The 26,161-nt window shown below is 39.1% G+C and overlaps 1 protein-coding gene across 4 annotated transcripts in view; it reads left to right on the top strand.

Moving 5' to 3' along the window:
- Positions 1–26,161, top strand: part of LOC124616774 (zinc finger protein 714-like) — a 306,681-nt gene that overhangs the window by 28,751 nt on the left and 251,769 nt on the right. For all 4 annotated transcript variants that reach the window (XM_047145166.1, XM_047145165.1, XM_047145167.1 and 1 more), the window contains exon 2: positions 13,812–14,384. In XM_047145166.1, coding sequence (XP_047001122.1) covers positions 13,812–14,384 — 573 coding nt within the window. The remainder of the gene's footprint in view (positions 1–13,811; positions 14,385–26,161) is intronic.

Raw genomic sequence — 26,161 nt, 5'->3', positions numbered from 1 at the left:
GGAACCAGTGGACCACAACCTGGGGACAATGTTGCATGCTGTGAGCTTGGTTGAAATTCTATGTGAATGAGGTCCCTAGGCATAAACACTAATTGTACAAGGTGACTGGTGATTATTCTCCTCCCTAATTGCCATTTCTCCAAGAGATATCATTATTTGTTGTATATTGTTGCTGATTCACTGACCTGTACCATTCCTCCGGGAATGAGATACAGACACGTGAAGTGTTTCACATGGCTCACTTTCAGTTTCAGTTGGAGTTACTGCCCCAAACTTGTTGGTTAGAGTGATATGTGTAGTACCCTAAGGACTCCCTGATCCCTGCTGCACTGTGAAGGTTCCTACATGTGCCATTGACGTGCTGTTCACAAGTTGACTGTGATTGATAAGTTCCAAGTTTCCAGGAGAGGAGACAGAATTCATGAGAGAGGATAGTTCTTGAGGTGTGTTTGGTATCTCTGGTATTTTTCTCTCAGTAACCCACACAATAAAACCATTCCCAGAGCATCCAGTTGCTATACAGTCGACATAGTGATTTCCAGCTACTTATGATCAGCAACTTACTCATTCTATGCACAAGAATGGAATTCACAGTGGTGCTGCATTGTGGCTGGTGCAAATTTTATCTGAGCAGTGAAGAATCAACTTTAAATAACCTAGCTGATTCTCTATTAATTTCTGGATTTGTTATGTTATAAGGATTACAAGTTTCCTTTAAGAACTGAAGCATTTCTCACCAAATAAAACTGTTTTGTTTTACATTAAAAAAGTTAAAAAAAAGGAAAGCAAAACGCTTATTTATCCCACAAAGCTAAAAAAAAGAAAGGAAAACACTTATTTATCCCGTAAAGCTACTGGAATCTTTGGGGCCCCAAATGTTTGCTCCCTAACAAACATACTGAATAACTTCAACAATTGTGGACGTGCAGAAAATGCTGCTACTGAATCAAAGCAAAGCTCTGTGTTTTGACCCCAATGGGCCAATCAGAAATGACTGACCACCATGTCACACTGTGCCAGTGGCATAATTGGATGCAGTAGGGTAGACGTAGGGTCAACAAATGGCTCTCTTAATTCTTGTCGGCTGTCTTGATCTTGGGGCCACTACTTCTCATGCAAGTAGTTCCTCAGTTAGCCCCACAAGGCTGAGTGCACCCCCTCACCAATCCTACCAACAAGGAAATATCCCTGGTAGTACCAGGTATTGAACCTGGGTCTTCTGTACAGCAGCCACGTATCACAGACCACTAAGCTACATGGGGAGGCGTAACGCTTTGTAGTAGGGAAACTAAATGGAGTATGATATGATATATGCGCAGAAGTCATTACCATGCTGCAGCAGTTGACTTTGTAATAGCTATGTTTATGACATGATAGTAAACTTTCAAGAACTTCCTTAGAAACGACGAGTGGAAATAGGAGGAAGTAATACACTGATTATGTAAGTACCTATACTGCTGTTATGGGAAATTATTTTTCAAACCAGTTATTGCTACCAAAGTTTGTAGAGTGCAAGACTGTAGCTTACAGCTATAGATTTACCATGAAATATTTATTTATTTTATTTTATGCATCCAGGTCCATAAGACCAAATTCAGGAGCAAATCTTCAAGGTCATGAACATGTCAGTACATGAAATTAAAACACAAAAGTAATAACAGATAAAATAAAATGTTTATGAATCCAAAAAAAGACAAGCCGTAAATTTATGTAAACACAATCAACAATATAACACAGAAATCAGCTTAATTTTTCAAGGCATGACCCATGATGAAACTCTTCAGCTTCGATTTGAAAGCACTTGGATTACTGCTAAGACTTTTGTATCCCTGTGGTAGCTTATTGAAAATGGATGCAGCAGCACACTGTACACTTTTCTGCTCAAAAATCAAGGAAGTGTCATGCAAATGCAGATTGTATTTCTGCTCAGTATTATCTGAGTGAAAGCTGCAAATTCTTGGGAATAAGCTGATATTGTTAGGAAGAAACATCAGTAAAGAATATGTATAATGAGAGACCAATGTCAGAATAGGCAGACTAATGAACAGGGGTGAACTTATACCACTTATTGCCTGAACTGCCCATTTCTGGGCCAAAAATATCCTTTGAGAATGGAAAGAGTTAACCATATGTCACAAGCGAATGAAAATAAGCAAAGTAGCCCACTTTTTGTGTCAAACTATCACTTACTTCAGATACCATTCAAATAGTAAAAATGGCAGCATTAAGTCTTTGAACAAGATCCTGAATGTGGGCTTTCCACAACAGTTTACTATCTATCTGAGCACCAAGAAATTTGAATTGTTCAGTTTCACTAATCAAATGCCCATTCTTTGAAATTGAAATGTCAGGTTTGGTTGAATTGTGTGTTAGAGAATGTAAAAACTGAGTCTTACTGTGATTTAGCATTAATTTATTTTCTACAAGCCATGAGCTTAATGTCATGAACTTCATTATTTGAAACAATGCTAATGTTGCACACAACATCCTTTACTATGAAGCTAGTGTCATCAACAAACAAAAATATTTTAGAAACACCTGTAATACTGGAGGGCATGTCATTTATATAAATAAGGAACAGGAGCGCCCCCAGCACTGATCCCTGGGGCACCCCCCTTTTGACTGTGCACTCCACTCACACCCCCACATCATAGTAATTCTCTACACTGTGGATAATAAGCTTTTGCTGTCTGTTGTTAAAGTAAGAGGTGAACCAACTGTGAGTTATTCCCTGTATTCCAAATGGTCCAACGTCTGGAGCAATATTTCGTGATCAACACAATCAAATGCCTCAGTTAAATAAAAAAAGATGCTTGTTGTTCAGAACCTTTTGTTTAATCTATCCATTACCTCACAGAGAAAAGAGAATAAAGCATTTTTAGTTATTAAACCACTTCTGAAACCAAACTGTACATTTGATTGCAAATTATGTGAAATAAAATGATCAATTATCCTTACATACATAGCCTTTTCAATAACTTTAGTAAACACTGATAGGGTAGAAATTGCTCTACAATGGTCTACATTATCCCTTTCTCCCTTTTTATAAAGCGGCTTTGCTGCTGAGTACTTTAATTGTTCAGGAAACTGACCATTCTTAAAGGAAAAATTACAAATATGGCTAAATACAGGGCTGACATGTACAGCATAGTACTTTAATATTGTGCTAGGTACTCCACCAGAGCCATGAGAGCCCTTAGTCGTTAGTGATTTGATTATTGACTCAACAGACAGCAAAAGGTCATTATTCACAATGTTGAGAATGGCTGTGATGTGGGGTCTGAGTGGGGCACAGTCAAGTGGGGTGTGCACCAGGAATAAATGTCGGGGCCACTCCCGTTCCTTATTTATATAAATGATATGCCCTCTTGTACTATGGGTAGCTCTGAAATATTTCTGTTTGCTGATGACACTAGCTTGGTAGTAAAGGACGTTGTGTGCAACATTGGCCCGGTTTCAAACAGTGCAGTTCATGACCTAAGTTCGTGGCTTGTAGAAAATAAACTATTGCTAAATCACAGTAAGACTCAGTTTTTACAGTTTCTAACAAACAATTCAACAAAACCTGACATTTTAATTTCAAAGAATGGGCATATGATTAGTGAAACTGAACAGTTCAAATTTCTAGGTGTTTAGATAGATAGTAAACTGTCGTGGAAAGCCCACATTCAGGATCTTGTTCAAAGACTTAATGCTGCCATTTTTGCTATTCGAATGGTATCTGAAGTGAGTGATCGTTCGACATGAAAATTGGTCTACTTTGCTTCTTTTCATTTGCTTGTGTTGTATGGTATTATATTTTGGGGTAACTCTTCGCATTCTAAAATGATATTTTTGTCTCAGAAATGGGTGGTTCTGTCAATAAGTGGTGTAAGTTCACGAGCCTCTTGTTGACCCCTGTTCGCAAGTCTGGGTATTTTGACATTGGCCTCTCAATATATCTATTCCTTACTGTCATTTCTTGTTAACAATATTAGATTATACCCAAGGATAAGCAGCCTTCACTCAGTTAATACCTGGCAGAAATCAAACCTGCATTTGGATCGGACTTTCTTAACTCTTGTGCCGAAAGGTGTACAGTATACTGCTGAATCCATTTTCAGTAAGCTACTGCTCGAATTCAAAAATCTTAGCAGTAATCCACGCTCTTTCAAATCGAAACTGAAGAGTTTCCTCATGGGTCACTCCTCCTGTTTTGTTGAGGAGTTCCTTGAAAAATTAAATTGATTCTTGTTGTATTGTTGATTGCGTTTACTTAAACTTATGGATTGACTTTTTTCAGCTTCATAAACATTTTATTTTTATCTGTTATTACTTTTATGTTGTAATTTTGTGTACTGACATGTTCCATGACCTTGGAGATTTGCTGCTCGATTTAGTCCTACGAAACTTGACATGTAAATAAATAAATAAATAAATAAATCTCCCCCTTGTCAGTATCACAGAGGAGTATTTCAGACATCAATTTCAGAAACACATTTTCCAAGAGAGGTATATGAATCACTGTAGGAACTAAGTTTTTATTTAATTCACCAGTAATTCTCAGAAAGTGATTTTTAAACACTGTGCATATATGTGACTGATCAATAACAGAAATACTTTTACTATGAACTGACTTTATATCATTGACCTTGTGCTGCTAACTGGACACTTCCTTCACAACTGACCGTGTGGTTTTAATTTATCCTGTGAATGAGCTATTCTGTTTGCATACCACATACTCGTTTTCTTCCTAAAAACATTTTTTAGCACCCTACAATACTGTTTGTAATGAGCTACTTTAGCTCGATTGGACTATTTCTAACATTTTGATATAATTTCTACTTTGTTCTACATGATATCCTTATTCCACTAGTCAACCACCCAGGCTGCCTTTTACTGCTAGTACCCTGTTTAGAACATTCTTATGAAAAGCAACTTTCAAAGAGCATGGGAAATGTGTTAAGTAAAGCATTATATTTGTCAGCTATGTTATCAGCACTATACACATCCTGCCACTCTTGTTTCGTAACAAGTCTTAAAAAACTCTCTGTTGCCATTGTATTAGCTTTCCTACATAGTTTGTAATTATATATAACATTTGTTTGAGTACAAAAACTTTTTATGTTAAGATTTGTGCATCGTGGTCTGAAAGGCCATTCGCCCTTTTACTAGCAGAATACCGTTCTACTAATGAAGAATGAATAAAAAATATTGTCAGTGGCTTTGCTTGTGTTCCCCTGCACCCTGACTGGAAAAACTCAGTCTGCATCATATTCTATGAATATATGTGATGTTATGCACAATACTGGTAAGCTCTTGAAAATTCTCAAAAATATATATTTATTAATGTTGATATAGTGAAATAAGGGGGCATTCAACATTTGAAAATACACATTATGTTATGACTTATGACAAGTTTTATTGCAAATAGTGAAAGATAATGTGAAATAAGTCAAACAACAAATTTAATTTGTATTTAAAATGTTCGAATTCAGATTATCAAAGCATATGTATCAGACACACCTGATCTCACTCTTGTGAAATGAACAACTGGGAGTCAGCATTTGTATGTAAATAAGTGAGAAAAATGCATAGATTGTACACTTACCTGATTCTTCTCTCCTTCCCACAACCTCCGGGTACACCTACAGTTACCATCCAGTGGAACTCTAATGGTTATTTTCACCACCTGTCGGGATCCTACCACCATATCATACTGAAATATCTATTGCCCTTCAAGAAACTCAGTCCAAATATGTGTCCTTATGCTAGTAATCACCATCCCTATTTAAAATAAAATAGAGTTGGCCCTGAAAGGGCTTCAGATGGTGTCTGTGTATTGGTACTTACAGATATTTTCAGTGATCAAGTACTGCTCTATATACCATTAGAGGCTGTGACTTGATTTTATTACTGTAATGTCTATCTCCCTCCAGAAAGGGAGCAGACATACCAAGCTATAGGTAACCTGACCCATCGACGGTCTCCACCTTTCCTCCTCCTCAGGGCCTTCAATGTCCACAACCCTTTTTGTGGCAGTATTAAAATATCTAACCAGAGCAATCTAATTGAACAAGTAATTACAGATCTTAAGCTATGTTTATTGAGCAATTGTGTTCCAACTCATTTTATTGTAGCACATGCAACGAGCTCAGCCATTGATGTCTCATTCAGTACCTCCAGATTCCTCTCCTCTGTTCAATGGAGGATACATGACAATTTCTGTGCAAGTGATTCTTCTCAATTGTCACGTCCAACCCAGTCCATTACCTGACTGAGCACCCACCACAATAGACCTGAAGAAAGCAGATTGATGTGCTTTCATGTTTCGAGACACAAATACTGCATAACTAACAGTGGCAGAATTAGCGATTCCCCTTTCCGTGGTAACACTTCATTAGAAACCAGTCCCTTGGTGGCCACAGTAGTGGTCATTCTGACAATATATGTATCAACTGTCAGTGGAAAGCTTTAATTTCCTTTTATAGACTCCACGTTTGGGCACAATATCTCATAACACACCAGGAGTAGGACTGTTGGGAAAGATATGTTACTACCAAGTCACCCATGGCACTACTTCACGAGAATGGGCCAAGCTATGGCTGCCAGCTAGCAACCAATATTCCTGACATTCATTCTGACCAACTGTCACGATAGAACAGTTTGTGGTACACTTAGCTTGAGCATCTGCACCTGACAGCTATCCCTTTGTATTCCATATGCACAAAGTCTGTTATTACACAGTGTCTGGAACCACATAACACTCCATTCAGTGAAAGGGACTGAAATTGGGGGGGGGGGGGGGGGGGGGTGCGGGAGCAAAATGGAAGCAAAATTGGTACCTTACCATAAATCTTCAGAAATGTAAAGTTATCTAGCTCACAAAAGGAAAGCACATAGTGTCCTATGACTGTAGTATCAGTATGAATCAATCAACTCATACAAATATGTGGGAGTGACAGTTTGTAGGGATATGCAATGGATTGATCCCATAGACTAAGTTGTAGGAAAAGCAAGTGGCAGTCTTTGGTTCATTGGTAGAATATTTAGGAAGATGCAATCAGTCTGCAAAGAAGATTGCTTACAAAACACTCATGCAATCTGTCCTAGAATAGTGCTCAAGCGTGTGGGACCTGTACCAAACAGGACTAACAGGGGATATTGAATGTATACAAAGAAGGACAGCATGAATGTTCACAGATTTGTTTAGCCATAGAGAGAGTGTCACTGTGATGCTGAAGAAACTGAACTAGCAGATACTTGAAGACAGATCTAAATCATTCTGAGAAATCCCACTTACAGTGTTTCTAGAACCAGCTTCAAGTTAAATCTAAGAATAACCTACAGCAACATATGTATCACTCCTGTAGTGATTGCAAGGACAAGATTACACTAATTACGGCAAGCACAAAGGCATTTAGCCAATCATTCTTACTGTGCTCCATACATGAGTTGAATGGGAAGAGGCCCAAATAACTGGTAGAATGGTAAGTACTTTCTGCCAAGCAGTTCACAGTGGCTTTCAGAATATGGATGTACATGTAAATGTGAATGTAGGTATTGATAACACTTGGTAGAAATAAATGGAAACTGACTGTATAGGGAGATTTCAATAAATATTTCATCTGAAATAGTTCTGTTCAAGGGCAGTTAGAATTACTGATGTCCATCTTTTGTCTGATTCCTACAGTGTCACTCCCAACAAGAACACTCGAGCAGCACTCAAGTTGCACGAGTGTTCCGTGTGTGGCCTCCTTTGTAGGTGAGCCACGCAGTCCTAGAATCCTTCCAGTAAACCAAAGTTGACCATTCACCTTCCCTACTACTGACATTATGTGCTTGTTGCATTTCATATTAATTTGCAATGTTATGCCTAGACATTTAATTGCCGTGACTATGTCATGCGTCACATCAGTAATACTATATTTGAACATTACACGATTGTTTCTGCTACTCATGTGGATTAACTTACATTTTTTCCGCTTGCGAGCTGCCATCTATCACTCTAAGGAGAAATTATGTGTAAGTTATCATGTATCCTCCTATAGTCACTCAATCATGACACTTTCCATACACTACATCATGAGCAAACAGTTGCTGATTGCTGTTCACCCTATCCGACAAATCACTTACGTATACAGAGAACAAGAGTGATCTTGTCACACATCCCTGCGCCACTCCTAATGGTACCTTGTCTCTAATGAACACTCACCATACAGGACAACATACTGGCTTCTGTTACTTAAAGAGTCTTTGAACCACTCAAATGCCTCAGAACCTATTCAGATTGCTTAAATCTTTGCTAACAGTTTTGCAGTGGGACACTGTGTCAAATGCTTTCCAGAAATGTAGGAGCGTGGACTCTGCCTGTTACTTTTCATCCATGGTCTGTGAAAAGGGCAAGCTGAATTTCACGTGAACTATGCTTTCTAGATCAGTGCTGATATGTGGACAGAAGTTTTCTTGTGTCAAGGAGATTTATTATATTCTGACTTAGAAAAAGCTCAAGAAAATATGCTCAGAAAATAATTCTGAACTACTTTACAAGACTGTCCAAGTCATCTGCGATGAAACCATAGATACCACTGTCTATACTCAGTAAGTTGAAGCCACTTCAGACTATTGTTGCATGATTGGTGTACTTCCGTACTGCTGATCATAATGTGAGTGCCCATTCTTTTATCCTTTTTGTAAACGGAAATCACATACGCTTTTGTTCAGTTGTAGGGACTCTGTGCTGGGTGAGAGACTCACGATAAATGAAAGCTAAGGGGCCAACACCACAGAGTACTCGCTGTAAAACTGAAATGGGATTCCATCTGGACCTGTAGCGTTATTTGTTTTCAACTCTTCAGTTACTTCTCAATGCTACAGATGTCTTCTTCTGTGTCGTCCATATGGGAATCTGTGCGATGGTCGAACAATGAAATGTCTGTATGCTCCTCCTGCATGAATAATTTTTTAAAAGAAAAATTTAAAACTTCAGTTCTCATTTTCCTGTATCCTATTTCCACACCAGACTGGTTGATGAGTGACAGAATAGAAGCCATTGACCTGCTTAGCGATTTTATGTAAGACCAGAATTTTCTTGAATTCTCAGCATGATGGTGGAAGTTGTTGTATGTTTCGCTCATCAACTTTTTATAAACACATGAATTTATACTAATTTTTACCTGTCGACATCCCTCCATTGTTTTTTGAACTGAGAGTGCAACAATCTGTTTCTTCAGCATTTCCCAAATTTTGGTATTAAACCATGGTGGGTTTTTTTTTACTTAGAACATACTTTTTCAGAGGGCAACTTATGATCAGTTTAAGCTTTGCCCTGAATTCCTCTGTGTCTGTCGTACTGGAACTGAATGATGTCCAGTCATTGTCTAAATATGATGCTTAACAATTGCTAATCTTCACTTTCTAATATACAAACTCTCCTAGTCTTCGTGATGGCTTTATTAACTTAAGTGTTCATTGTCACTATGACATCTTGATCACTAATCCCTGTTGCTACTGACACTGTCGATAAGGTCAGGCCTGTTTGTAGCTACAAGGTTTAAAATATTTCTATTGTGTCTGGGTTGTCAAACTAGGTGCTCAAGACTTTTCGAAAAATAATTCTGAACTACTTTACAACTGTCCATGTCATCTGTGATGAAACCATAGATATTACAGTCTATAATCAGTAAGTTCAAGCCACCTCAAACTATTAATGCATGATTGGTGTACTTCTGTACTGCTGATCGTAGACTTTCTTTGAATGTTGCTACAACTGTTACACTGGAATCTGGTGCCCTGTAAAAACATTCTATGATTAACTTGATAGGTTGCTTACTCGTTACTGGATAACTAAGCAGTCAGACTCAATTTTGACGTCAGTACAAATAATATCTTTGTTGACTGCAACAAACACTCCCCCTCCAATTGTGTCTTACCTTTCTTTTGAGTATACATTCCATCCTCATTCAATATTTTGGAGGTTTATCCTTCAGTGTTTATTCATCTCTCAATTGTGAGCATAATTTGAGTGTGACAGCTTTCTTTGAGCACAGTAAATTCAGGGACTTTGTCACTTTATCAATCTACAGTTGAAGTTTTGACATTTGAAGTGTCTTTACTTTGTACATGATCTACTTTTTCTCTCTGTGAATTGACTGCCGAGCATTCAGCTGAGAACCTTAAACTATCACCTAGCCATAAAAAAATGCGCACTTCACAGGTGCAGTGTTACCCTACTAGCTGCTTGCTTTGTGTAGTGCACTGCTGAGCTATCAAGAGGAATCCTACAATTCTGTATCCCATAACACAAGTCCAGAAATCTGTAGCCAAGATCATCACAGGACCGAGGGAACCTCTTGTTGGGACCCTCCACTTGGCTCTTACCAAAGGACCCTGATCATTTCTGGGTATGATACCACAAATTAAAAACTACCAGTAGACTATCTACATCTACTGCAGATCCTTCAGTTAAGTTCATACAATACAAAAACTGAAGAAGCAGCTCAAAAACTGTATTCCAAAAAGCTGATCCACAAATCTAACCTTAAGTGCATCTTTTGTTATCTGTTTGACAAATTTACTGTTTCATGCATTCCACTCCTTGAAATGGCCTGTTCCAGATATTGTTGTAATGTTCTCAAAATGAGGTAAAAATGGGACAAGTCAATAATTGAATTTCCAGGAAGTAATCTATCAGATATATTGACATTTGAAAGTGGTTATATTTCTGCCTATGGGCATAAGGAATAACTATTTCAGTATCACAATAGACAGAAGAATAAATTAACAAAGAAAAAAGTGGTTTGAGGCCAGACAAGTTGACATATATGAGGGTGAGTCAAAGGAAAACCTTAAATTTGTAATAACAGATCGAAATTTTGCGCCGTTATCCTTTAAGTTGGTAAGCGTGCTACAAACAGCGTGCAGAATGGCCTGTAGGTTGCAGCATAGTGCAGATGCACACATACCGCCGCTGTATCAGCATAAAGATGACTGCCCCATCTGCGACTTGCACCAAGGAAGAACAGCGTTCTGTTATTTGGTTTTTGCGTAGTGAAGGTGCGAAACCTATTGAAATTCATCGACGAATGAAAGTTCAGTACGGTGATGCATGTTTGTCACAGCAGCAAGTCTATGAATGGAGTAGGAAGTTCACAAATGGTGTGAATTCAGTGGAAGATGCTCCTCGTCCAGGTCAGGCACAATTTGTGACTCCACAGGACATTGCAGCAGTTGAAGCCATAGTGAAGGAAAACCGCCGAGTGACACTGAATGACATTGCAGCTTGTTTACAGATTAGTCATGGGACAGCACACCACATTGTGCATGATGTGCTCTAGTTTCACAAAGTGTCTGCAAGATGGGTGCCATGGTAGCTGACTCATGAAATGAGAGAACGTAGTGTTGATGCTTATGAAGAACTTCTTCGGCGCTTTGAATGAGAAGGTGATGGGTTCCTTGTAAGAATTGTTACTGGGGACAAAACCTGGGTTCACTTCCACAAACCGGAAACGAAGAGAGCAAGCAAAGAATGGTGCCATTCCTAATTACCAAAATCAAAGAAGTTTCGAACAGAACCTCCTCATCCACCATACTCGCCAGTGATTTCCATATGTTTGGACCATTCAAAGACGCAATGGGAGGAAAGAAGTTCTGTTCTGATGAAGAGGTACACCACACAGTGCATGAGTGGTTGCGCGGACTACCAAAAGAATTTTTTTCCAAAGGAATTTATGCACTTTGTAAGTGCTGGAGGACTTGCACTGAGTGTGGGGGAGAATATGTTGAAAATTGATACAGATTTGTACCACTTCTACACAACAAATAACATTTAAAAAAATATTTAAGGTTTTCATTTGACTCACCCTCATAATTATTAAAGATTTAGTTTATTGAGGATTTAAGCATTGTGTACAATGCTCATTTAAACAGGGACAAGAATATGGAAACAGCAAGAACATAACATATTACCAAGCTTAACACAGTGTAGGAAACCTGTTAGCATTCAAAACAGCTTCCAGTCATATAGTTTTAAATATGACTGGCTCTCAGCAACTATATACAAGTTTCAACATAAGAATCACACAGCCAGCTGGTTGCAAGTAACTGTTTGGTACATTGACCTAGGTTTCGTCCCATGATGGTGTTTTACTACTTTTCGTGTGTGTAGTATATATCTTTGATACAATACCTCTTGAAATGCAAAACACTTTGGCCACCTTGGGTACAGAAGCAATCACCCTACAAGCGCCAGCAATTTGCCCACGTTAGAATTCTCTTAGCTCTGATGTAATGCACTCACAACTACACAAGACACTGTTCTGACTAAGACTGAGACTTGCAGCATATTGAGAACGTTGCACAGGTGTAATTTGAGATCAGATACAACAACGAAACCTGCAGGCTTGGCTACCATTTGCATTTATGTTCATGCACATGTTTATTATGGTGTTTCCCTATTTTTGTCCAATCTGTTTACACACGCACTTTGAAACATTAGCTGTTAATGCCTAAATTAATGGCACACTACTCATGTTCATCTCATTTTTAGATTAGATTAGATTAGATTTACTTGCATTCCAGGTGACCCGTAGTGAGGAAGTCATGTCAGAAAAACAATAATACATGTCAAATATTTACAACTCCGCTGTAGAGTGAAAATTTCATTCTAAATAAGCTAATGTACCTTCCACAGGTCCAAAGTGGTATGATTGTCATTTTTTAAAATGAAAACTATATGAAAGGATCATTTTACAACACTCATTTACTAAAATTGCATTAATGCACTGAACTTAAAATTTAAAAAATGTTTCTTTATTTTTATTTTTGAGGTAATAAACATATAATAGAACTACTGCAATACTTATTGACAAATTTAATTAAGGAATAAATATATTGGGAAACAGTATTTAGTATCCCTAGTTCACTAAACAGGCCTCTGCAGGATGTTCTTGAGTTCACACCACATATAACTCTTATATTTTTGTGCCTGGAAAACTTTAGCTTGGCTTGATGAGTTACCCCAAAAAATAATCCCATATGACATTATGGAGTGAAAGTAAGCATAGTATGCCAGCTTTTTCATTTTTATATCCCCTATGTCTGACAGAATTCACATTGCAAATAGAAATTTGTTTAGATGCTTCAGCAGTTCTGTGGTGTGCTCCTCCCAGTTGAATTTATTATCAAGCTGTAATCCCAAGAATTTAACACTGTCCACTTCTTCTATCTGCTTATTATCATGTGTTAGGCATATGGGGGACACCTCTTACAATTTCCGAATTGCATGTAGTTTTTTTCAAAGTTAGTTTGGCTAAGAATCAGTGATTAATGTCCACAAATATTTTATTAGCCAGTCCTTCTAAGACTACACTTGATTTGCTATTTATTGCAATGTTTGTATCATCGGCAAACAAAACAAACTTGGCATCTGGTAATGTTACTGATGAATGGTCATTGATATACACAAGGAAAAGTAAGGGCCCTAAGATGGAATCTTGTGGGATCCAACATGTAATTAGTTCCCAGTTGGATGTTGTCTGATAGCTTAATACATGTCTCTTTCCTAATAACACCCTTTTTTTCGTGCCAGAGATATAAGATAATGAACCATTTTGCAGCACTTCCTGTTAGCCAATGTGCCCCCCCCCCCTCTCTCTCTCCCCCTCTCTCTCTCTCTCTCTCTCTCTCTCTCTCTCTCTCTCTCTCTCTCTCTCTCTCACACACACACACACACACACACACACACACACAGCAGCTAATACATAATTGTAAAATACTTATGAGTTAACTGGTTTTATGATCTCAGTTTTCTTATCTTTTTTTGTTTGTTACAGTTCACTTGAATCCAGGGATTGCTGCACAGCTCCAGAGGATTGCCCCATCATTAAACACCACAGATGATGTGCATATATGTGGAGGCTGCAAGCAGAGTTTTCCAGACATAAATTTATTTGTTGAACACAAGCATGCAGGATGTGCAGTGTCGTCTCAGAACCCTTTATCTGTTATGGGCATATCACTTGATCAATCAGCTTTGAATTATATCTCCAGCAGTCGAGACAGCAGTGTGTCTAACCCTGCATCACAGTATTTCAGAGTTATTCTCAATGGAAATAACGTACCATTGCATCTGCAGAGTGATGCCTGTGAACAAGAATCTCTCCAGCCATTGCTTGTCACTCCATACAAAAAATCATCAGCTGCTACATCAGATCAGCATGATTTTAGTGTGGAATCGTGTAGTACTCAGAACTCTGTCATACAGCCACCAAAGAAAGTACAGAAGTCTAAGCAAGTTGACAGAACAGTACATACAAAGTCATTATCTACTGATGAAACTGTTCCTGTAAATGCTGCAGATGGAAGTGTTCCTATAAATGGTACAGATATTTCTTGTCATGAACAGGGTCAGTATAGAATTTTATTACGTCTATTTCTGCTGTGCTATCTGGATGAATTCACTCATCTCTGTATCAGCACTTTATTTTCGATCTGTGAATATTTTCAACATTGTTATTTGGGACATTGACTTGTCTATTCAGTGCTGTTCTGCACCCTCCCTTCTCACCCCTTTCCTATCCCACACTCTCAGTTTTTGTTAGAATTGGGGAAAGAACTGACCATGGTCCTTTGATTAAAGAAATTGTTTCCGTACTCACCAAAAATGATTTAGCTGAATAAGAGAGAATCAAATCCAAGCTATCCATTGAACCTGGCTCCAAATTAATACAAATCCATAGTGACACTATTGTGTTACCCTCCTCATTATTGCTGTCATATAACTAGATTGACAAGAACTGTGTGTAAAAGAATTTACTTAGTAAAGTGACTACTTTCCAGGTTTAATTGGCATATCCTGGAAAATGGAACTAGTTTCTTAATCTGTTTCAACCACTGTAAACCTCAGTAGAATGCATAATATTATAGTTTTATTTAATTGGATACATAAAAAATCTACTGACCAAGCGGCGGCAGAATACACACATAAAAGACTGTTGTGACCTGCAAGTTTTCAGAGCCAGTGGCTCCTTCTTCAGTCAATGAGCTGAAGGGGAAGGAAGAAATGTGAAGGAAAAGAACTGGAGAAGTTTATGAAAAGGGGTAGATTTTGGGAAAGTCACCCTGAACCGCGGGTTAGGGGAGACTTACCATATGGGATGAGAAGGAAAGGCTAGTCTCCCCAGACCTATGGTTCTGTGTGACTTTCCCAAGATCTACCTCTTTTCCTAGACCTCTCCAGTCCTTTTTCTTCACGTTTATTCCTTCCCCTTCAATCCATCTGCGTGAAGAAGGAGCCACTGGCTCTGAAAGCTTGCCAATCACAACAGTTTTTTATATGTGTGTTGTGCTGTTGCTTGGTGAGTAGATTTTTTGTCCATCCAATTAAATTATGTTGTCAGAGCTTCTTAAGAGATTTATTTGTATGTCTGTGCCTGATGTGTGATGTAACAGAAATAATTTAAGCCTAGATCAGAATGTATGTGTAGATGACAAGTTATTCACCACACCATCCATCTGACATAGTGTGTGTTTCTGTAAATATTGTCTCATATTCTACAAAAAATTGTTTTGAGTTGAGATTCAATTGCAACAATTTTTAATGTTATACAGCAGTGTTCACTGAAATGCAGTTAGCCTGTTTTCAGTGTTGTTAGTCAATAATACTGGGTGAAGTTTATTTTACTTGAGCTGTTTTCATGTTTTATGGGTCATAATTGAGACCTCTTGCTAGAATGTTATTAAGTCAGTCTTACAATTACAGTCCATTTTCTCAGTGAAAATTATGACAATATGCTGCAATTTACATATTAGGTGACTTATGTTTTATGGACATTAGGTTGTGGTCTGAGGCATATTTCTCTGCCTAACGTCTTTTTTTAAGTTATTTTTTAATTATTTTTTCCCCCTCTTCAAGTGCTGGAGACATCATCAGAAGCTATAATGATTCAAACAGCAGTTACAGTCTGAAACAAGCTCAACAAACTGAACTATTTATACATACCTTCACTTTCGGATTTGTTATAGCCTATAATGATGCCTCATTAGAAGATGAAACTTCGCAGAGATTTATGCCTTGGACCATGGGCTAATGCCCATAGAACAATAATCACCAAGTACACATATACTAAGCATGAAAGCCTGCATTGTATAATTTACATGATTATCTAAATTACTTGTAAAGACAGAGCAAAGTGGTTCAACATTGTCCATTCTGCAGCAAAAAGCCTTCATGGATTGTAATGCTTAATAATAATAATAATAATAATAATAATAATAATCTAAAGCAGGGACAGCCCAGAATTTGGCTCAAGAGCCATGCCCCGGAATGAGTGCCATTGTGCTCACCATGGTGGCTGCATACTTCCCCCACTACCACACCATGATTTCTGAGTGGTGGGAGGGGTCATATTTAGATAACAATGCAGTCACACTGCATATGACTTTTTTTCATATTTCACAACAACATAGATCACAAGTGAAATAAATTTTCAGTATTGCTTAATTGTTTTTGGTGCACTGAAGACAGAATATAATTTTTATCTTGGATAAACTGCCAGCATACTGACAGAAGTAGATAATTTCACAAATTTTTCGCACTCACATTGCCACATAATCTTGATGTTTCGTAACCGTAGAAAGGTCTTTCACACACACACACACACACACACACACACACACACACACACACATGTTGATCGAAATATTATTGCACTTTTGCAACCTCAATGCGGAGGGAGGCATGGAAAGTGTATCTGAAAAAAGTAATGTAGAAGTGCTGGGGAGCTTTAATGTCAAAGGATTTTTCTTTAAAACAGTACTTACATTGAAGATCAATCAGTTGCATCTGCTCATGTACATGGCCACTTCCAATTGTAAATGATCACAGAAACAGCTTGAAAACTGATGTAAGATTGACAGTGTCCTCAAAATGTTTTGAAACCTATCATTATAATTCTTTTAAGGCTGCAATGAATTCTTCAAACCCTGTGTTTTCTGTAAGGCTATTGAGTTTAGGAAACAGGACTGTGTTTGTTGGAATTTGTCCCTTCTACAAAGCAATTTTCTTTTTAAATGCATCCCCTCCAAATCAGAAATAGGTTTTTTCTTACCTTTTAGTATCTTACTGTTGGCAGTATGCAGTCAAATCAACTTAAAATGTGAGGTCTGCAATCAGTTGCAGACATTCTAATTTTAATTCTGCAATCCTTTTCCCTTTATAGATTCATCGCTAGAGTATTTTAAATCGAAAAATCATTCCAGGCATGCCCCTTGACTTAACCAACATACTTTGCAGTAATATATAGTCTACATACTCTTCAATCAGTTCCATCAAAATCTCTTGCAATTGACAGTGGTATGATGTGTAAGACTTCAGATATTTTACTATTTGTACTGCCAATTTCTTCAAGTGCTCTATGCCTGCAGTTTTAACACAAAGTGCTTCGTGATGTACAGAATGATGAATCCCTTCTGTTTAGGGTTGTAATTTTTTGTTAATTCGTTGTTAACCGAATCTTTAAATTCTTTCTGCATGATATAGTAATATTGTCTCAGAGCAAATTTACCGAGCGAGGTGGCGCAGTGGTTAGCACACTGGACTCGCATTCGGGAGGACGACGGTTCAATCCCGTCTCTGGCCATCCTGATTTAGGTTTTCCGTGATTTCCCTAAACCATTTCAGGCAAATGCCAGGATGGTTCCTTTGAAAGGGCACAGCCGATTTCCTTCCCAATCCTTCCCTAACCCGAGCTTGCGCTCCGTCTCTAATGACCTTGTTGTCGACGGGACGTTAAACACTAACAACCACCACCACCACCACCACCATCTCAGAGCAAATTTGCAGTAATTGTCAATTATGTGACTGCATAATAAATATACAGAATTCTCATCCATCTCTTCTGCCATTTTCATTCATTTTTAAAGACTTGTGATGATACTAGACTGCCTTTTTTTGTGCAAGCAGCCACTGGATCAGTGAACGTCCTTCATACCACAAACAAATAGGGAAGGGTAAAGAGAGCTGACACAATGATTCTGCCGAACTGAAGAGAGTTGTGCCAACCGAAAAATGCTAATGCAACACATGAAATGTCACACTGTACCGAGTACATTCAAAAATGAGCAAAGCCAAGACAGGCTGAGCCTTGACCACACACGGCCCACAGAGCCACATAAAGCTACTCTCTCTCTCTCTGTCTCTGTCTGTCTGTCTGTCTCTCTCTCTCTCTCTCTCTCTCTCTCTCTCTCTCTCTCTCACACACACACACACACACACACACACACACACACACACACACACCCTCCCCCTCTCCCTCTCCCTCTCTCTTCCTCTTCCTCTCCCTCTCCCTCTCTCTATTCACACATACCCCCTCTCCTCCCTCTCTCCCCCTCCACCCATTAAGTTCTTTACATCATAGGTGGTCAAAGATTTTATGGCCGAATACCCCATGTCTTTCTGTGCAACACTTAGACTGAGAAGGATAGTGGACTGAGTGAAGTACAGTGTAAGCTGTTTCGCCTTCAAGACGTACCTTTATTAATAATACTTTTTTTTTTTTTTGAGTGATGTTGGTTCTTGACAACAAATTTCTTTAGTGAGCAAATGTCCTGTAAGCCTCTTGTCATTATCTTCAAAGATAGACTCTAAAAAATATTTTTCCATATTATATATTTCAGTGAGATTATAGAATAAGGTTTGTTCATCTGGAAAGCTTTGTGAATAAAGTAATTGTGCCATGATGTATATACTGCTAAAGTTGTGTTAGTTAATAGTTTCCATAATAATGAAAGCAACAGCAACCACACTTATAAACATGAAATTATGTGTTTAATTAGTACTGCTTACTGTTGTGCACAAAGTTAGTAATTGCTTCTTTTATGTCAATATTATTGTACAGACAGACATGCGATTTCACAAGGCAATCACAGGCAGCACTCAATTATGGAAAATTGACTGAAATAGGAAGGTTGAATGGGACTCTCTGGCTAGTGAGTTCTAGTATTCAGATGATGTATGTCTCAAACAAGATCATTTGTGGTGACTGCCATTTCTGGCTCTTGTATTTCAAAACATGGGTTTGTATTGAATGTTAAACATTAGGGCATCTGTAATACGTTGGTTGATGTGATTAGCAGTTCAAGAAAAGTAAAAAAGCATAATGCAACAGATAGAATTGGGTAATTGTAATGGTATTAAACAACAGATTATGAACAGATTTGTATATTTTGGTGTACATATGGCCAGTAACTGTGCTGGAATTTGTCATAAGATAAATTGTAATGTTTATTTCTTTTCTTCTGGTGGTACAACCCCAGTACCTCTGATAGATGTAGATAATGAATGATAGTCTGTAATCATAGCTTTTGGAATCCAAGATTCTTTCTTGATGGTAGAAGAGAGAATGTATAGTAGAGGGACAGGTAGCAGGTAACTTAGAACCCATGTTAAGAGGAACCCACTTGAGGAAAAAGGTAGGTGAAGATAAGAGGAACCTGTCAGAGGAACAGGTCAAAGATAATGTGTAAATAAGTAATAGCTTTGGTACAGGGTTTATTTATGTAGTAACATTGAATTACTACACACTAATATTTGTCTCCTTTCCTCCCTCAGCAAAATGGTTCCCACTCAAGTTGGATTGTATGTAACATGCTTCATTTTCATTCCCGCCTCTTCCGCAGCTAACGTATCCTCTTTCCTGCCCTGAAGAAGGAATCCAGCATTTAAAAAACTAGGAGCACAGCCCGTTTATCGTTTGTGCGTATTTATTGCTGTAGGAGCACAGCCTGTTTATCGTTTGTGAATATTTTTTGCCGTTACTGGGAATTTGTGGATGAGAAATGAAGAAAATAATATCTTAATGGAATTGTTGCTTAGTTTAATCATTAGCGTGACAATACTAAATAATAGGGAACTCTGCTTGCGGTTAATTGACATTTTCTAAGAAGTAATATTTTAAGTTAGTAGTCCAACTTAAAGACACTTATAAAGATGATCGTGTGTTGTCTGAAAGGTCTGCTTTGTGTCTTATACACCAGGGCTGAAAAGGAAGAGCACTACAGGTAGGGACCCTGCCAACTACTTGAACTGATTGACATGTGGTTTATGTGTTCTACTGTTTGAAGTCTAATGTTATTATTCAGGAGACTTTCATTAGGAAATGAATAATGTGATGTTTTTGAAATCAGATATTTACACCAGATAAAGAATTAGTATTAAACATCTGTTATTATATGCTCAAAAACTAGGAGCAAAAAACCGCTACACTCAGGATTTACAGAAATAGAACTTGTTGACTGCAGTGTAGCAAGATTTAATATTGTCTTTTTTACTTGAAGTAGCCTCGTCTTGAATGCCCAGTTGCATTGTAGAATTTCAAAAACAGTTATTTTAATTTCAATAAACAATTTGCTTGTCTGTTTTCTAATGTCAGTTATCACTAGTCTCAGAAATATTTATAACCACAATGGTTTTTCTGTTTTAGAGATTTTATGGAATTGAAATTAGAAAAAAAAAATCCTCAGTTAGGATAATGCAAGTGTTATCATGGGGGTACTTCTCCCCTATCATTCCATAAGCTACATGTGCTCTCTGGGTCATTTTTGTATCACAGGAAATGGGAATATTTGCTTAACTGCTTGGGTCATTTTGATGATACAAACCTCAATTTCTACAGTAAAAGATAAAAAGAACACCTCTATATCAAGATTTCTTTTGAGACAGAGCAGTAGCTAACCTCTGGGGCATCCTAATTGCACCCGTCTTACCAGATAAGTGGGACCCTGATTGGGTGGACATGTGTGTTCTCTAGCTACTCGTGGGACATGTATGGAGTTCACTGCTTCAAATAAAAGCACTTCCAATAGTCCAGGTTATTCATCAGGCAATTTTAACCTCCTGTTTAACATACAATCTTGGAGTGGCTAATACACTAATGGCCATTAAAATTGCTACACCACAAAAATGACGTGCTACAGATGCAAAATTTAACAGACAGGAAGAAGATGCTGTGATATGCAAATGATTAGCCTTTCAGAGCATTCACACAAGGTTGGCGCTGGTGGCGACACCTACAACGTGCTGACATGAGAAAAGTTTCCAACCGATTTCTCAGACACAAACAGCAGTTGACCGGCGTTTCCTGGTGAAATGTTGTTGTGATGCCTCGTGTAAGGAGCAGAAATGCGTACCATCATGTTTCCGACTTTAAAGGTTGGATTGTAGCCTATCGTGATTGCTGTTTATCGTATCGCGGCATTGCCACTCGCGTTGGTCGAGATCCAATGACTGTTAGCAGAATATGCAATTGGCTGGTTCAGGAGGGTAATACGGAATGCCGTGCTGGATCCCAACGGCCTCGGCAGTCAAGATGACAGGCATCTTATCCGCATGGCTATAACAGATCGTACAGCCACGTCTCGATCCCTGAGTCAACAGGTGGGGATGTTTGCAAGACAACAACCATCTGCACGAACAGGTTGACGACGTTTGCAGCAGCATGGACTATCAGTTCAGAGACCATGGCTGCGGTTACCCTTGACGCTGCATCACAGACAGGAGCACCTGCAATGGTGTACTCAACAACGAACCTGGGTGCACGAATGGCAAAACATCATTTTTTCGGATGATTCCAGGTTCGGTTTACAGCATCTTGATGGTCGCATCTGTGTTTGGTGACATCGCGGTGAACGCACATTGGAAGCGTGTATTTGTCATCGCCATACTGGCGTATCACCCGGCGTGATGGTATGGGGTGCCATTGGTTACGTGTCTCGGTTGCCTCTTGTTCGCATTGACAGCACTTTGAACAGTGGACGCTACATTTCAGATGTGTTACGACCTGTGGCTCTACCCTTAATTTGATCCCTGCGAAACCCTATATTTCAGCAGGATAATGCACGACCGCATGTTGCAGGTCCTGTACAGGCCCTTCTGGGTACAGAAAATGTTCGACTGCTGCCCTGGCCAGCACATTCTCCAGATCTCTCACCAACTGAAAACATCTGGTCAGTGGTGGCCGAGCAACTGGCTCATCACAATACGCCAGTCACTACTCTTGATGAACTGTGGTATCGTGTTGAAGCTGCATGGGCAACTGTATCTTTACGCGCCATCCAAGCTCTGTTTGACTCAATGCCGTTATTACGGCCGGAGGTGGTTGTTTTGGGTACTGATTTCTCAGGATCTTTGCACCCAAATTGCATGAAAATGTAATCTCATGTCAGTTCTAGTATAATATATTTGTCCAAAACAAGTCTCAGATCACATGCTGTAATGCCGGCTGGAGTGGCCGTGCAGTTCTAGGCGCTACAGTCTGGAACCGCGAGACCGCTACGGTCGCAGGTTTGAATCCTGCCTCGGGCATGGATGTGTGTGATGTCCTTAGGTTAGTTAGGTTTAAGTAGTTCTAAGTTCTAGGGGACTGATGACCTCAGAAGTTGAGTCCCATAGTGCTCAGAGCCATTTGAACCATTTTTGAACATGCTATAATGTGTTTTTTTTATTATAAAGTGGAAGGAGGGATCATTTGAAAAGGTGCCTCCTTTCTACATACAGAAGGAATAGGACATGTTGGTAAGAACTTTAAAATCAGTGAAATGGCTACTACTCATAGAAACAGCTACTTCCATCCAGACAGCCAACTCCCAAAAGTAACAACCTAGGTGAATACCCAGTTTCTGCAACTTACATAGTCAATAGAGATCTTATGAAAGTTTTGCAGTAGATTAACAGTAAAAGTAGGAGACAGAAGGTGTGTATTAAATTCATGTTAACAAGAACAGGATCAGTAATAAACTAGAGAAAACAGCTGTCTTTATACTTGAGTTTAGCTCACAAGTTTTACCTTTACATATGAAGATTTGGTTTACCTGCCAAAGGATTACAGTGTTCATTCCAAACCCATTGTATTCTTAGAGGTGATAAAAGTATGACCACACCATCTTGGGTTCCAAATCACAATGCTGCCTACAAGCCAGGAGCTCCACATATGCTGGCACAATGAAGATCTACAAAGAAAAACAGTCTTTGTTTCATTCTTGAAGAAACATGTTGTGAGGATTAATTTAGTGACACAAACTGAGGCAATTGAAGTGTGTGAACGTTTCACGGTAATATATAGAAGCTGTTGACACTATACCACTTGTCATTGCAACATCCTCCAAGATGACAACAAAGCAAAAAGTGTTATGCAAACCATTACTGAAGGAAAATGATAGCTGCAGTACAGAAACCCTCAACAGAAGCATTGTTTGTCATCTTTGTGTAAGGAACAGGCTACAGAGAAAAGAAAACTAAACAAAATGCACTGAAGTCATCAGGTCATATTTTGTCTTACAGATGTTATGAGATTTCTTCAGTAGGAAATGTGGAACACGCAGTCTGCCCCCGAGTGCCAAAACTGTATCCCTACACATCAAAAATTCATGTAAACAGAAGGAAAGAGGATTTGTAACAAAAGTCTCAACAGTGAAATGGCATCCATATGCCAGTGGAACATGAACGAGTTCAGATGAGAGAACTGAAGCTGTTGATAGAAGTGAAACCCTGTTCCAAAGATAATGATACGTCTGTGCTAAGGGGTTGTTGTGTCCTAGAAGATGACGTCAATGGAGAGGAACTTAAAAGAAAAGTGGCCATATTTTTCTATAACAAATACCACATCTGGCCTCTTTTCCTAAACACCATGTTGCAAACAGTTGCAATGCAAGTGTCATGTAGAATAACAGTTTGTTTCCTTTACTTACCACTACAAAAAGGCCTAGGCAGTGAGATTGTAAATAAACAGATCAGACAGTTTCCCTATACATTCCTCCATTGTAAAGATTTAACTCAATATGCTATGAGACACTCATCACATGACCCCATGGGACAGGTGTTGAGATCTGTATGGAGTGAGGGATTACGTCTTTTGAACATTGGCTAGCATTGCTATTGCATTAATGTCATCCATCAGGCTTTCTGTATGCTATCTCACCCTCACTGAAACTGCTCACTGGGAAGTGATCAGTGATATGGATTCGCTAAATGCGGAAACATGAACTATGGCTGTGTTATTACCATGTGTCTCCAAGAGCGACAAATGTGCCATTATTATTTTCTTGGCTGTTGGAGGACAAACACTGGTAGACATCCATTGCAGAATGAAGAAAATGTATGAGGCTGCATGTGTGTCGAACATCACCATTGTGCACTGAGTTCTTGCTAGTCGCAATTTGATGTAAGGCGCCCTCATATTGCAGATGCCGTAATGCAGAATTTATGCCAACTGTAGGGGGGAGACACTTGAACATCCACTCAATAGTCCTCATCTCTCCTCATGCAATTATCAGGCTTTCAGTCCCATAAAAAAGGCCTTGAAGGGTCGACGATTCTTGTCGGCTAAGGATTTGCAACAGGCAGTTATGGGCTTCTTCACACAGCAAGACACGGTGTTTTACTAAATGGGTATCTTCAACCCCAGGCATCAGTGGGACGGTTGCCTTAATGATCACAGTGATGTTGCCTGATTGGCATACAGATGCTGAACAGTACAGCCTTCGAATGGAAACTCTTTTGTCATCCTATATACGCTATGTCAACAAAAGTATCCGGACACCTGGCTCAAAATTACTTACAAGTTCAGGGTGCCCTCCATCAGTAATGCTGGAATTCAATATGGTGTTGGCCCACCCTTACTTAGCCTTGATGACAGCTTCCACTCTCACAGGCATACGTTCAATCAGGTGCTGGAAGGTTTCTTGGGCAATGGCAGCCCATTCTTCATGGATTGCTGCACTGAGGAGAGGTATCAATGTCGGTCAGTGAGGTCTGGCATGAAGTCGGCGCTCCACAACATCCAAAGGATGTTATATAGGATTCAGGTCAGGACTCTGTGCAAGCAAGTCCGTTACATGAAGTTATCCAGTAACGTTCCACCACAGGCCATGCACTATGAACAGGTGCTATATTGTGTTGAAAGATGCATTCGCCATCCCCGAATTGTTCTTTAACAGTGGGAAGCAAGATTGTGCTTAAAACATCAATGTAGGCCTGCGCTGTGATAGTGCCATGCAAAACAACAAGGGGTGCAAGGCCCCTTGATGAAAAACACGACCGCACCACCCCTGAATTTTACTGTTGGTGCTACACATGCTGGCAGATGACATTCACAGGGCATTCGCCATACCCACACCCTGCCATTGGATCACCACATTGTGTACTGTGATTCGTGACCCCACACAACGTTTTTCCACTGTTCAGTCATCCATTGTTTACGCTCCTTACACCAAGCGAGGTGTCGTTTGGCACTGTAAGTTCTTGCAGTGGATCCTGATGTAATATGGAATTCCTGTGTGATGGTCTGGATAGATGTCTGCCTATTACACATTATGTCCCTCTTCATCTGTCGGTGGTTTCTGTCAGTCAACAGATGAGGTCGGCCTGTAGGCTTTTGTGTTGTACATGTCCCTTTACGTTTCCTTTTCACTATCGCATCAGAAACAGTGGACCTAGGGATGTTTAGGAATGTGGAAATCTCGCATACAGGCATATTTCATAAGTGACACCCAATCACCTGATCACATTTGAAGTGTTTGAGTTCTGCAGAGCACTCCATTCTGCTCCCTCATGATATCTAATGACTACTGAGGTAGCTGATATGGAGTACCTGGCAGTAGGTGGCATCACAAAGCACCTAATATGAAAAACATATGTTTTTGGTGGTGTCTGGATACTTTTGATCACAAAGTGTACATCCAGTGTGGTTTCAGGAGGTATTGTCTCACCGTTGGTAACCTGACCTTGTTAGAGGCAACTATACAGCAGGTTTTCCTACATAATCTACATAGATGCGTTTTTTGATCCTAAGAAGGCCTAACATCCACAGACATCTCCACATATGAGGCACCCAGAAATACCTTCCCATTTTGATATTGTTCTTCATCATTTCAGGCAGCAAACTTGGGAACTATGTCAAACAGGTTCCACTAGAGGATGGTTTCCTACAATTCTCTTTGCAAAAGACTTTGTTATGTTTTGCAACTGCTTCACCCTTCAACAGCAAAAATTCAGTTACAACTGACACTAAAGATGTTGGAGGAGTGGATCCTGTGTGCTGGCTTCAAATTTTAATGACTATATTTGTCTTTCACGTACTGAAAATGGTTGTGCATCATATGTGTGTGGATCAGCAAGACCTTATGTTAA

The sequence above is a fragment of the Schistocerca americana genome, chromosome 5 (genome assembly GCF_021461395.2).
Source record: "Schistocerca americana isolate TAMUIC-IGC-003095 chromosome 5, iqSchAmer2.1, whole genome shotgun sequence".
NCBI lineage: Eukaryota > Metazoa > Arthropoda > Insecta > Orthoptera > Acrididae > Schistocerca > Schistocerca americana.
The sequence above is the reverse complement of the archived record's forward strand: the minus strand, read 5'-3'. Positions and strand labels throughout refer to the sequence as shown.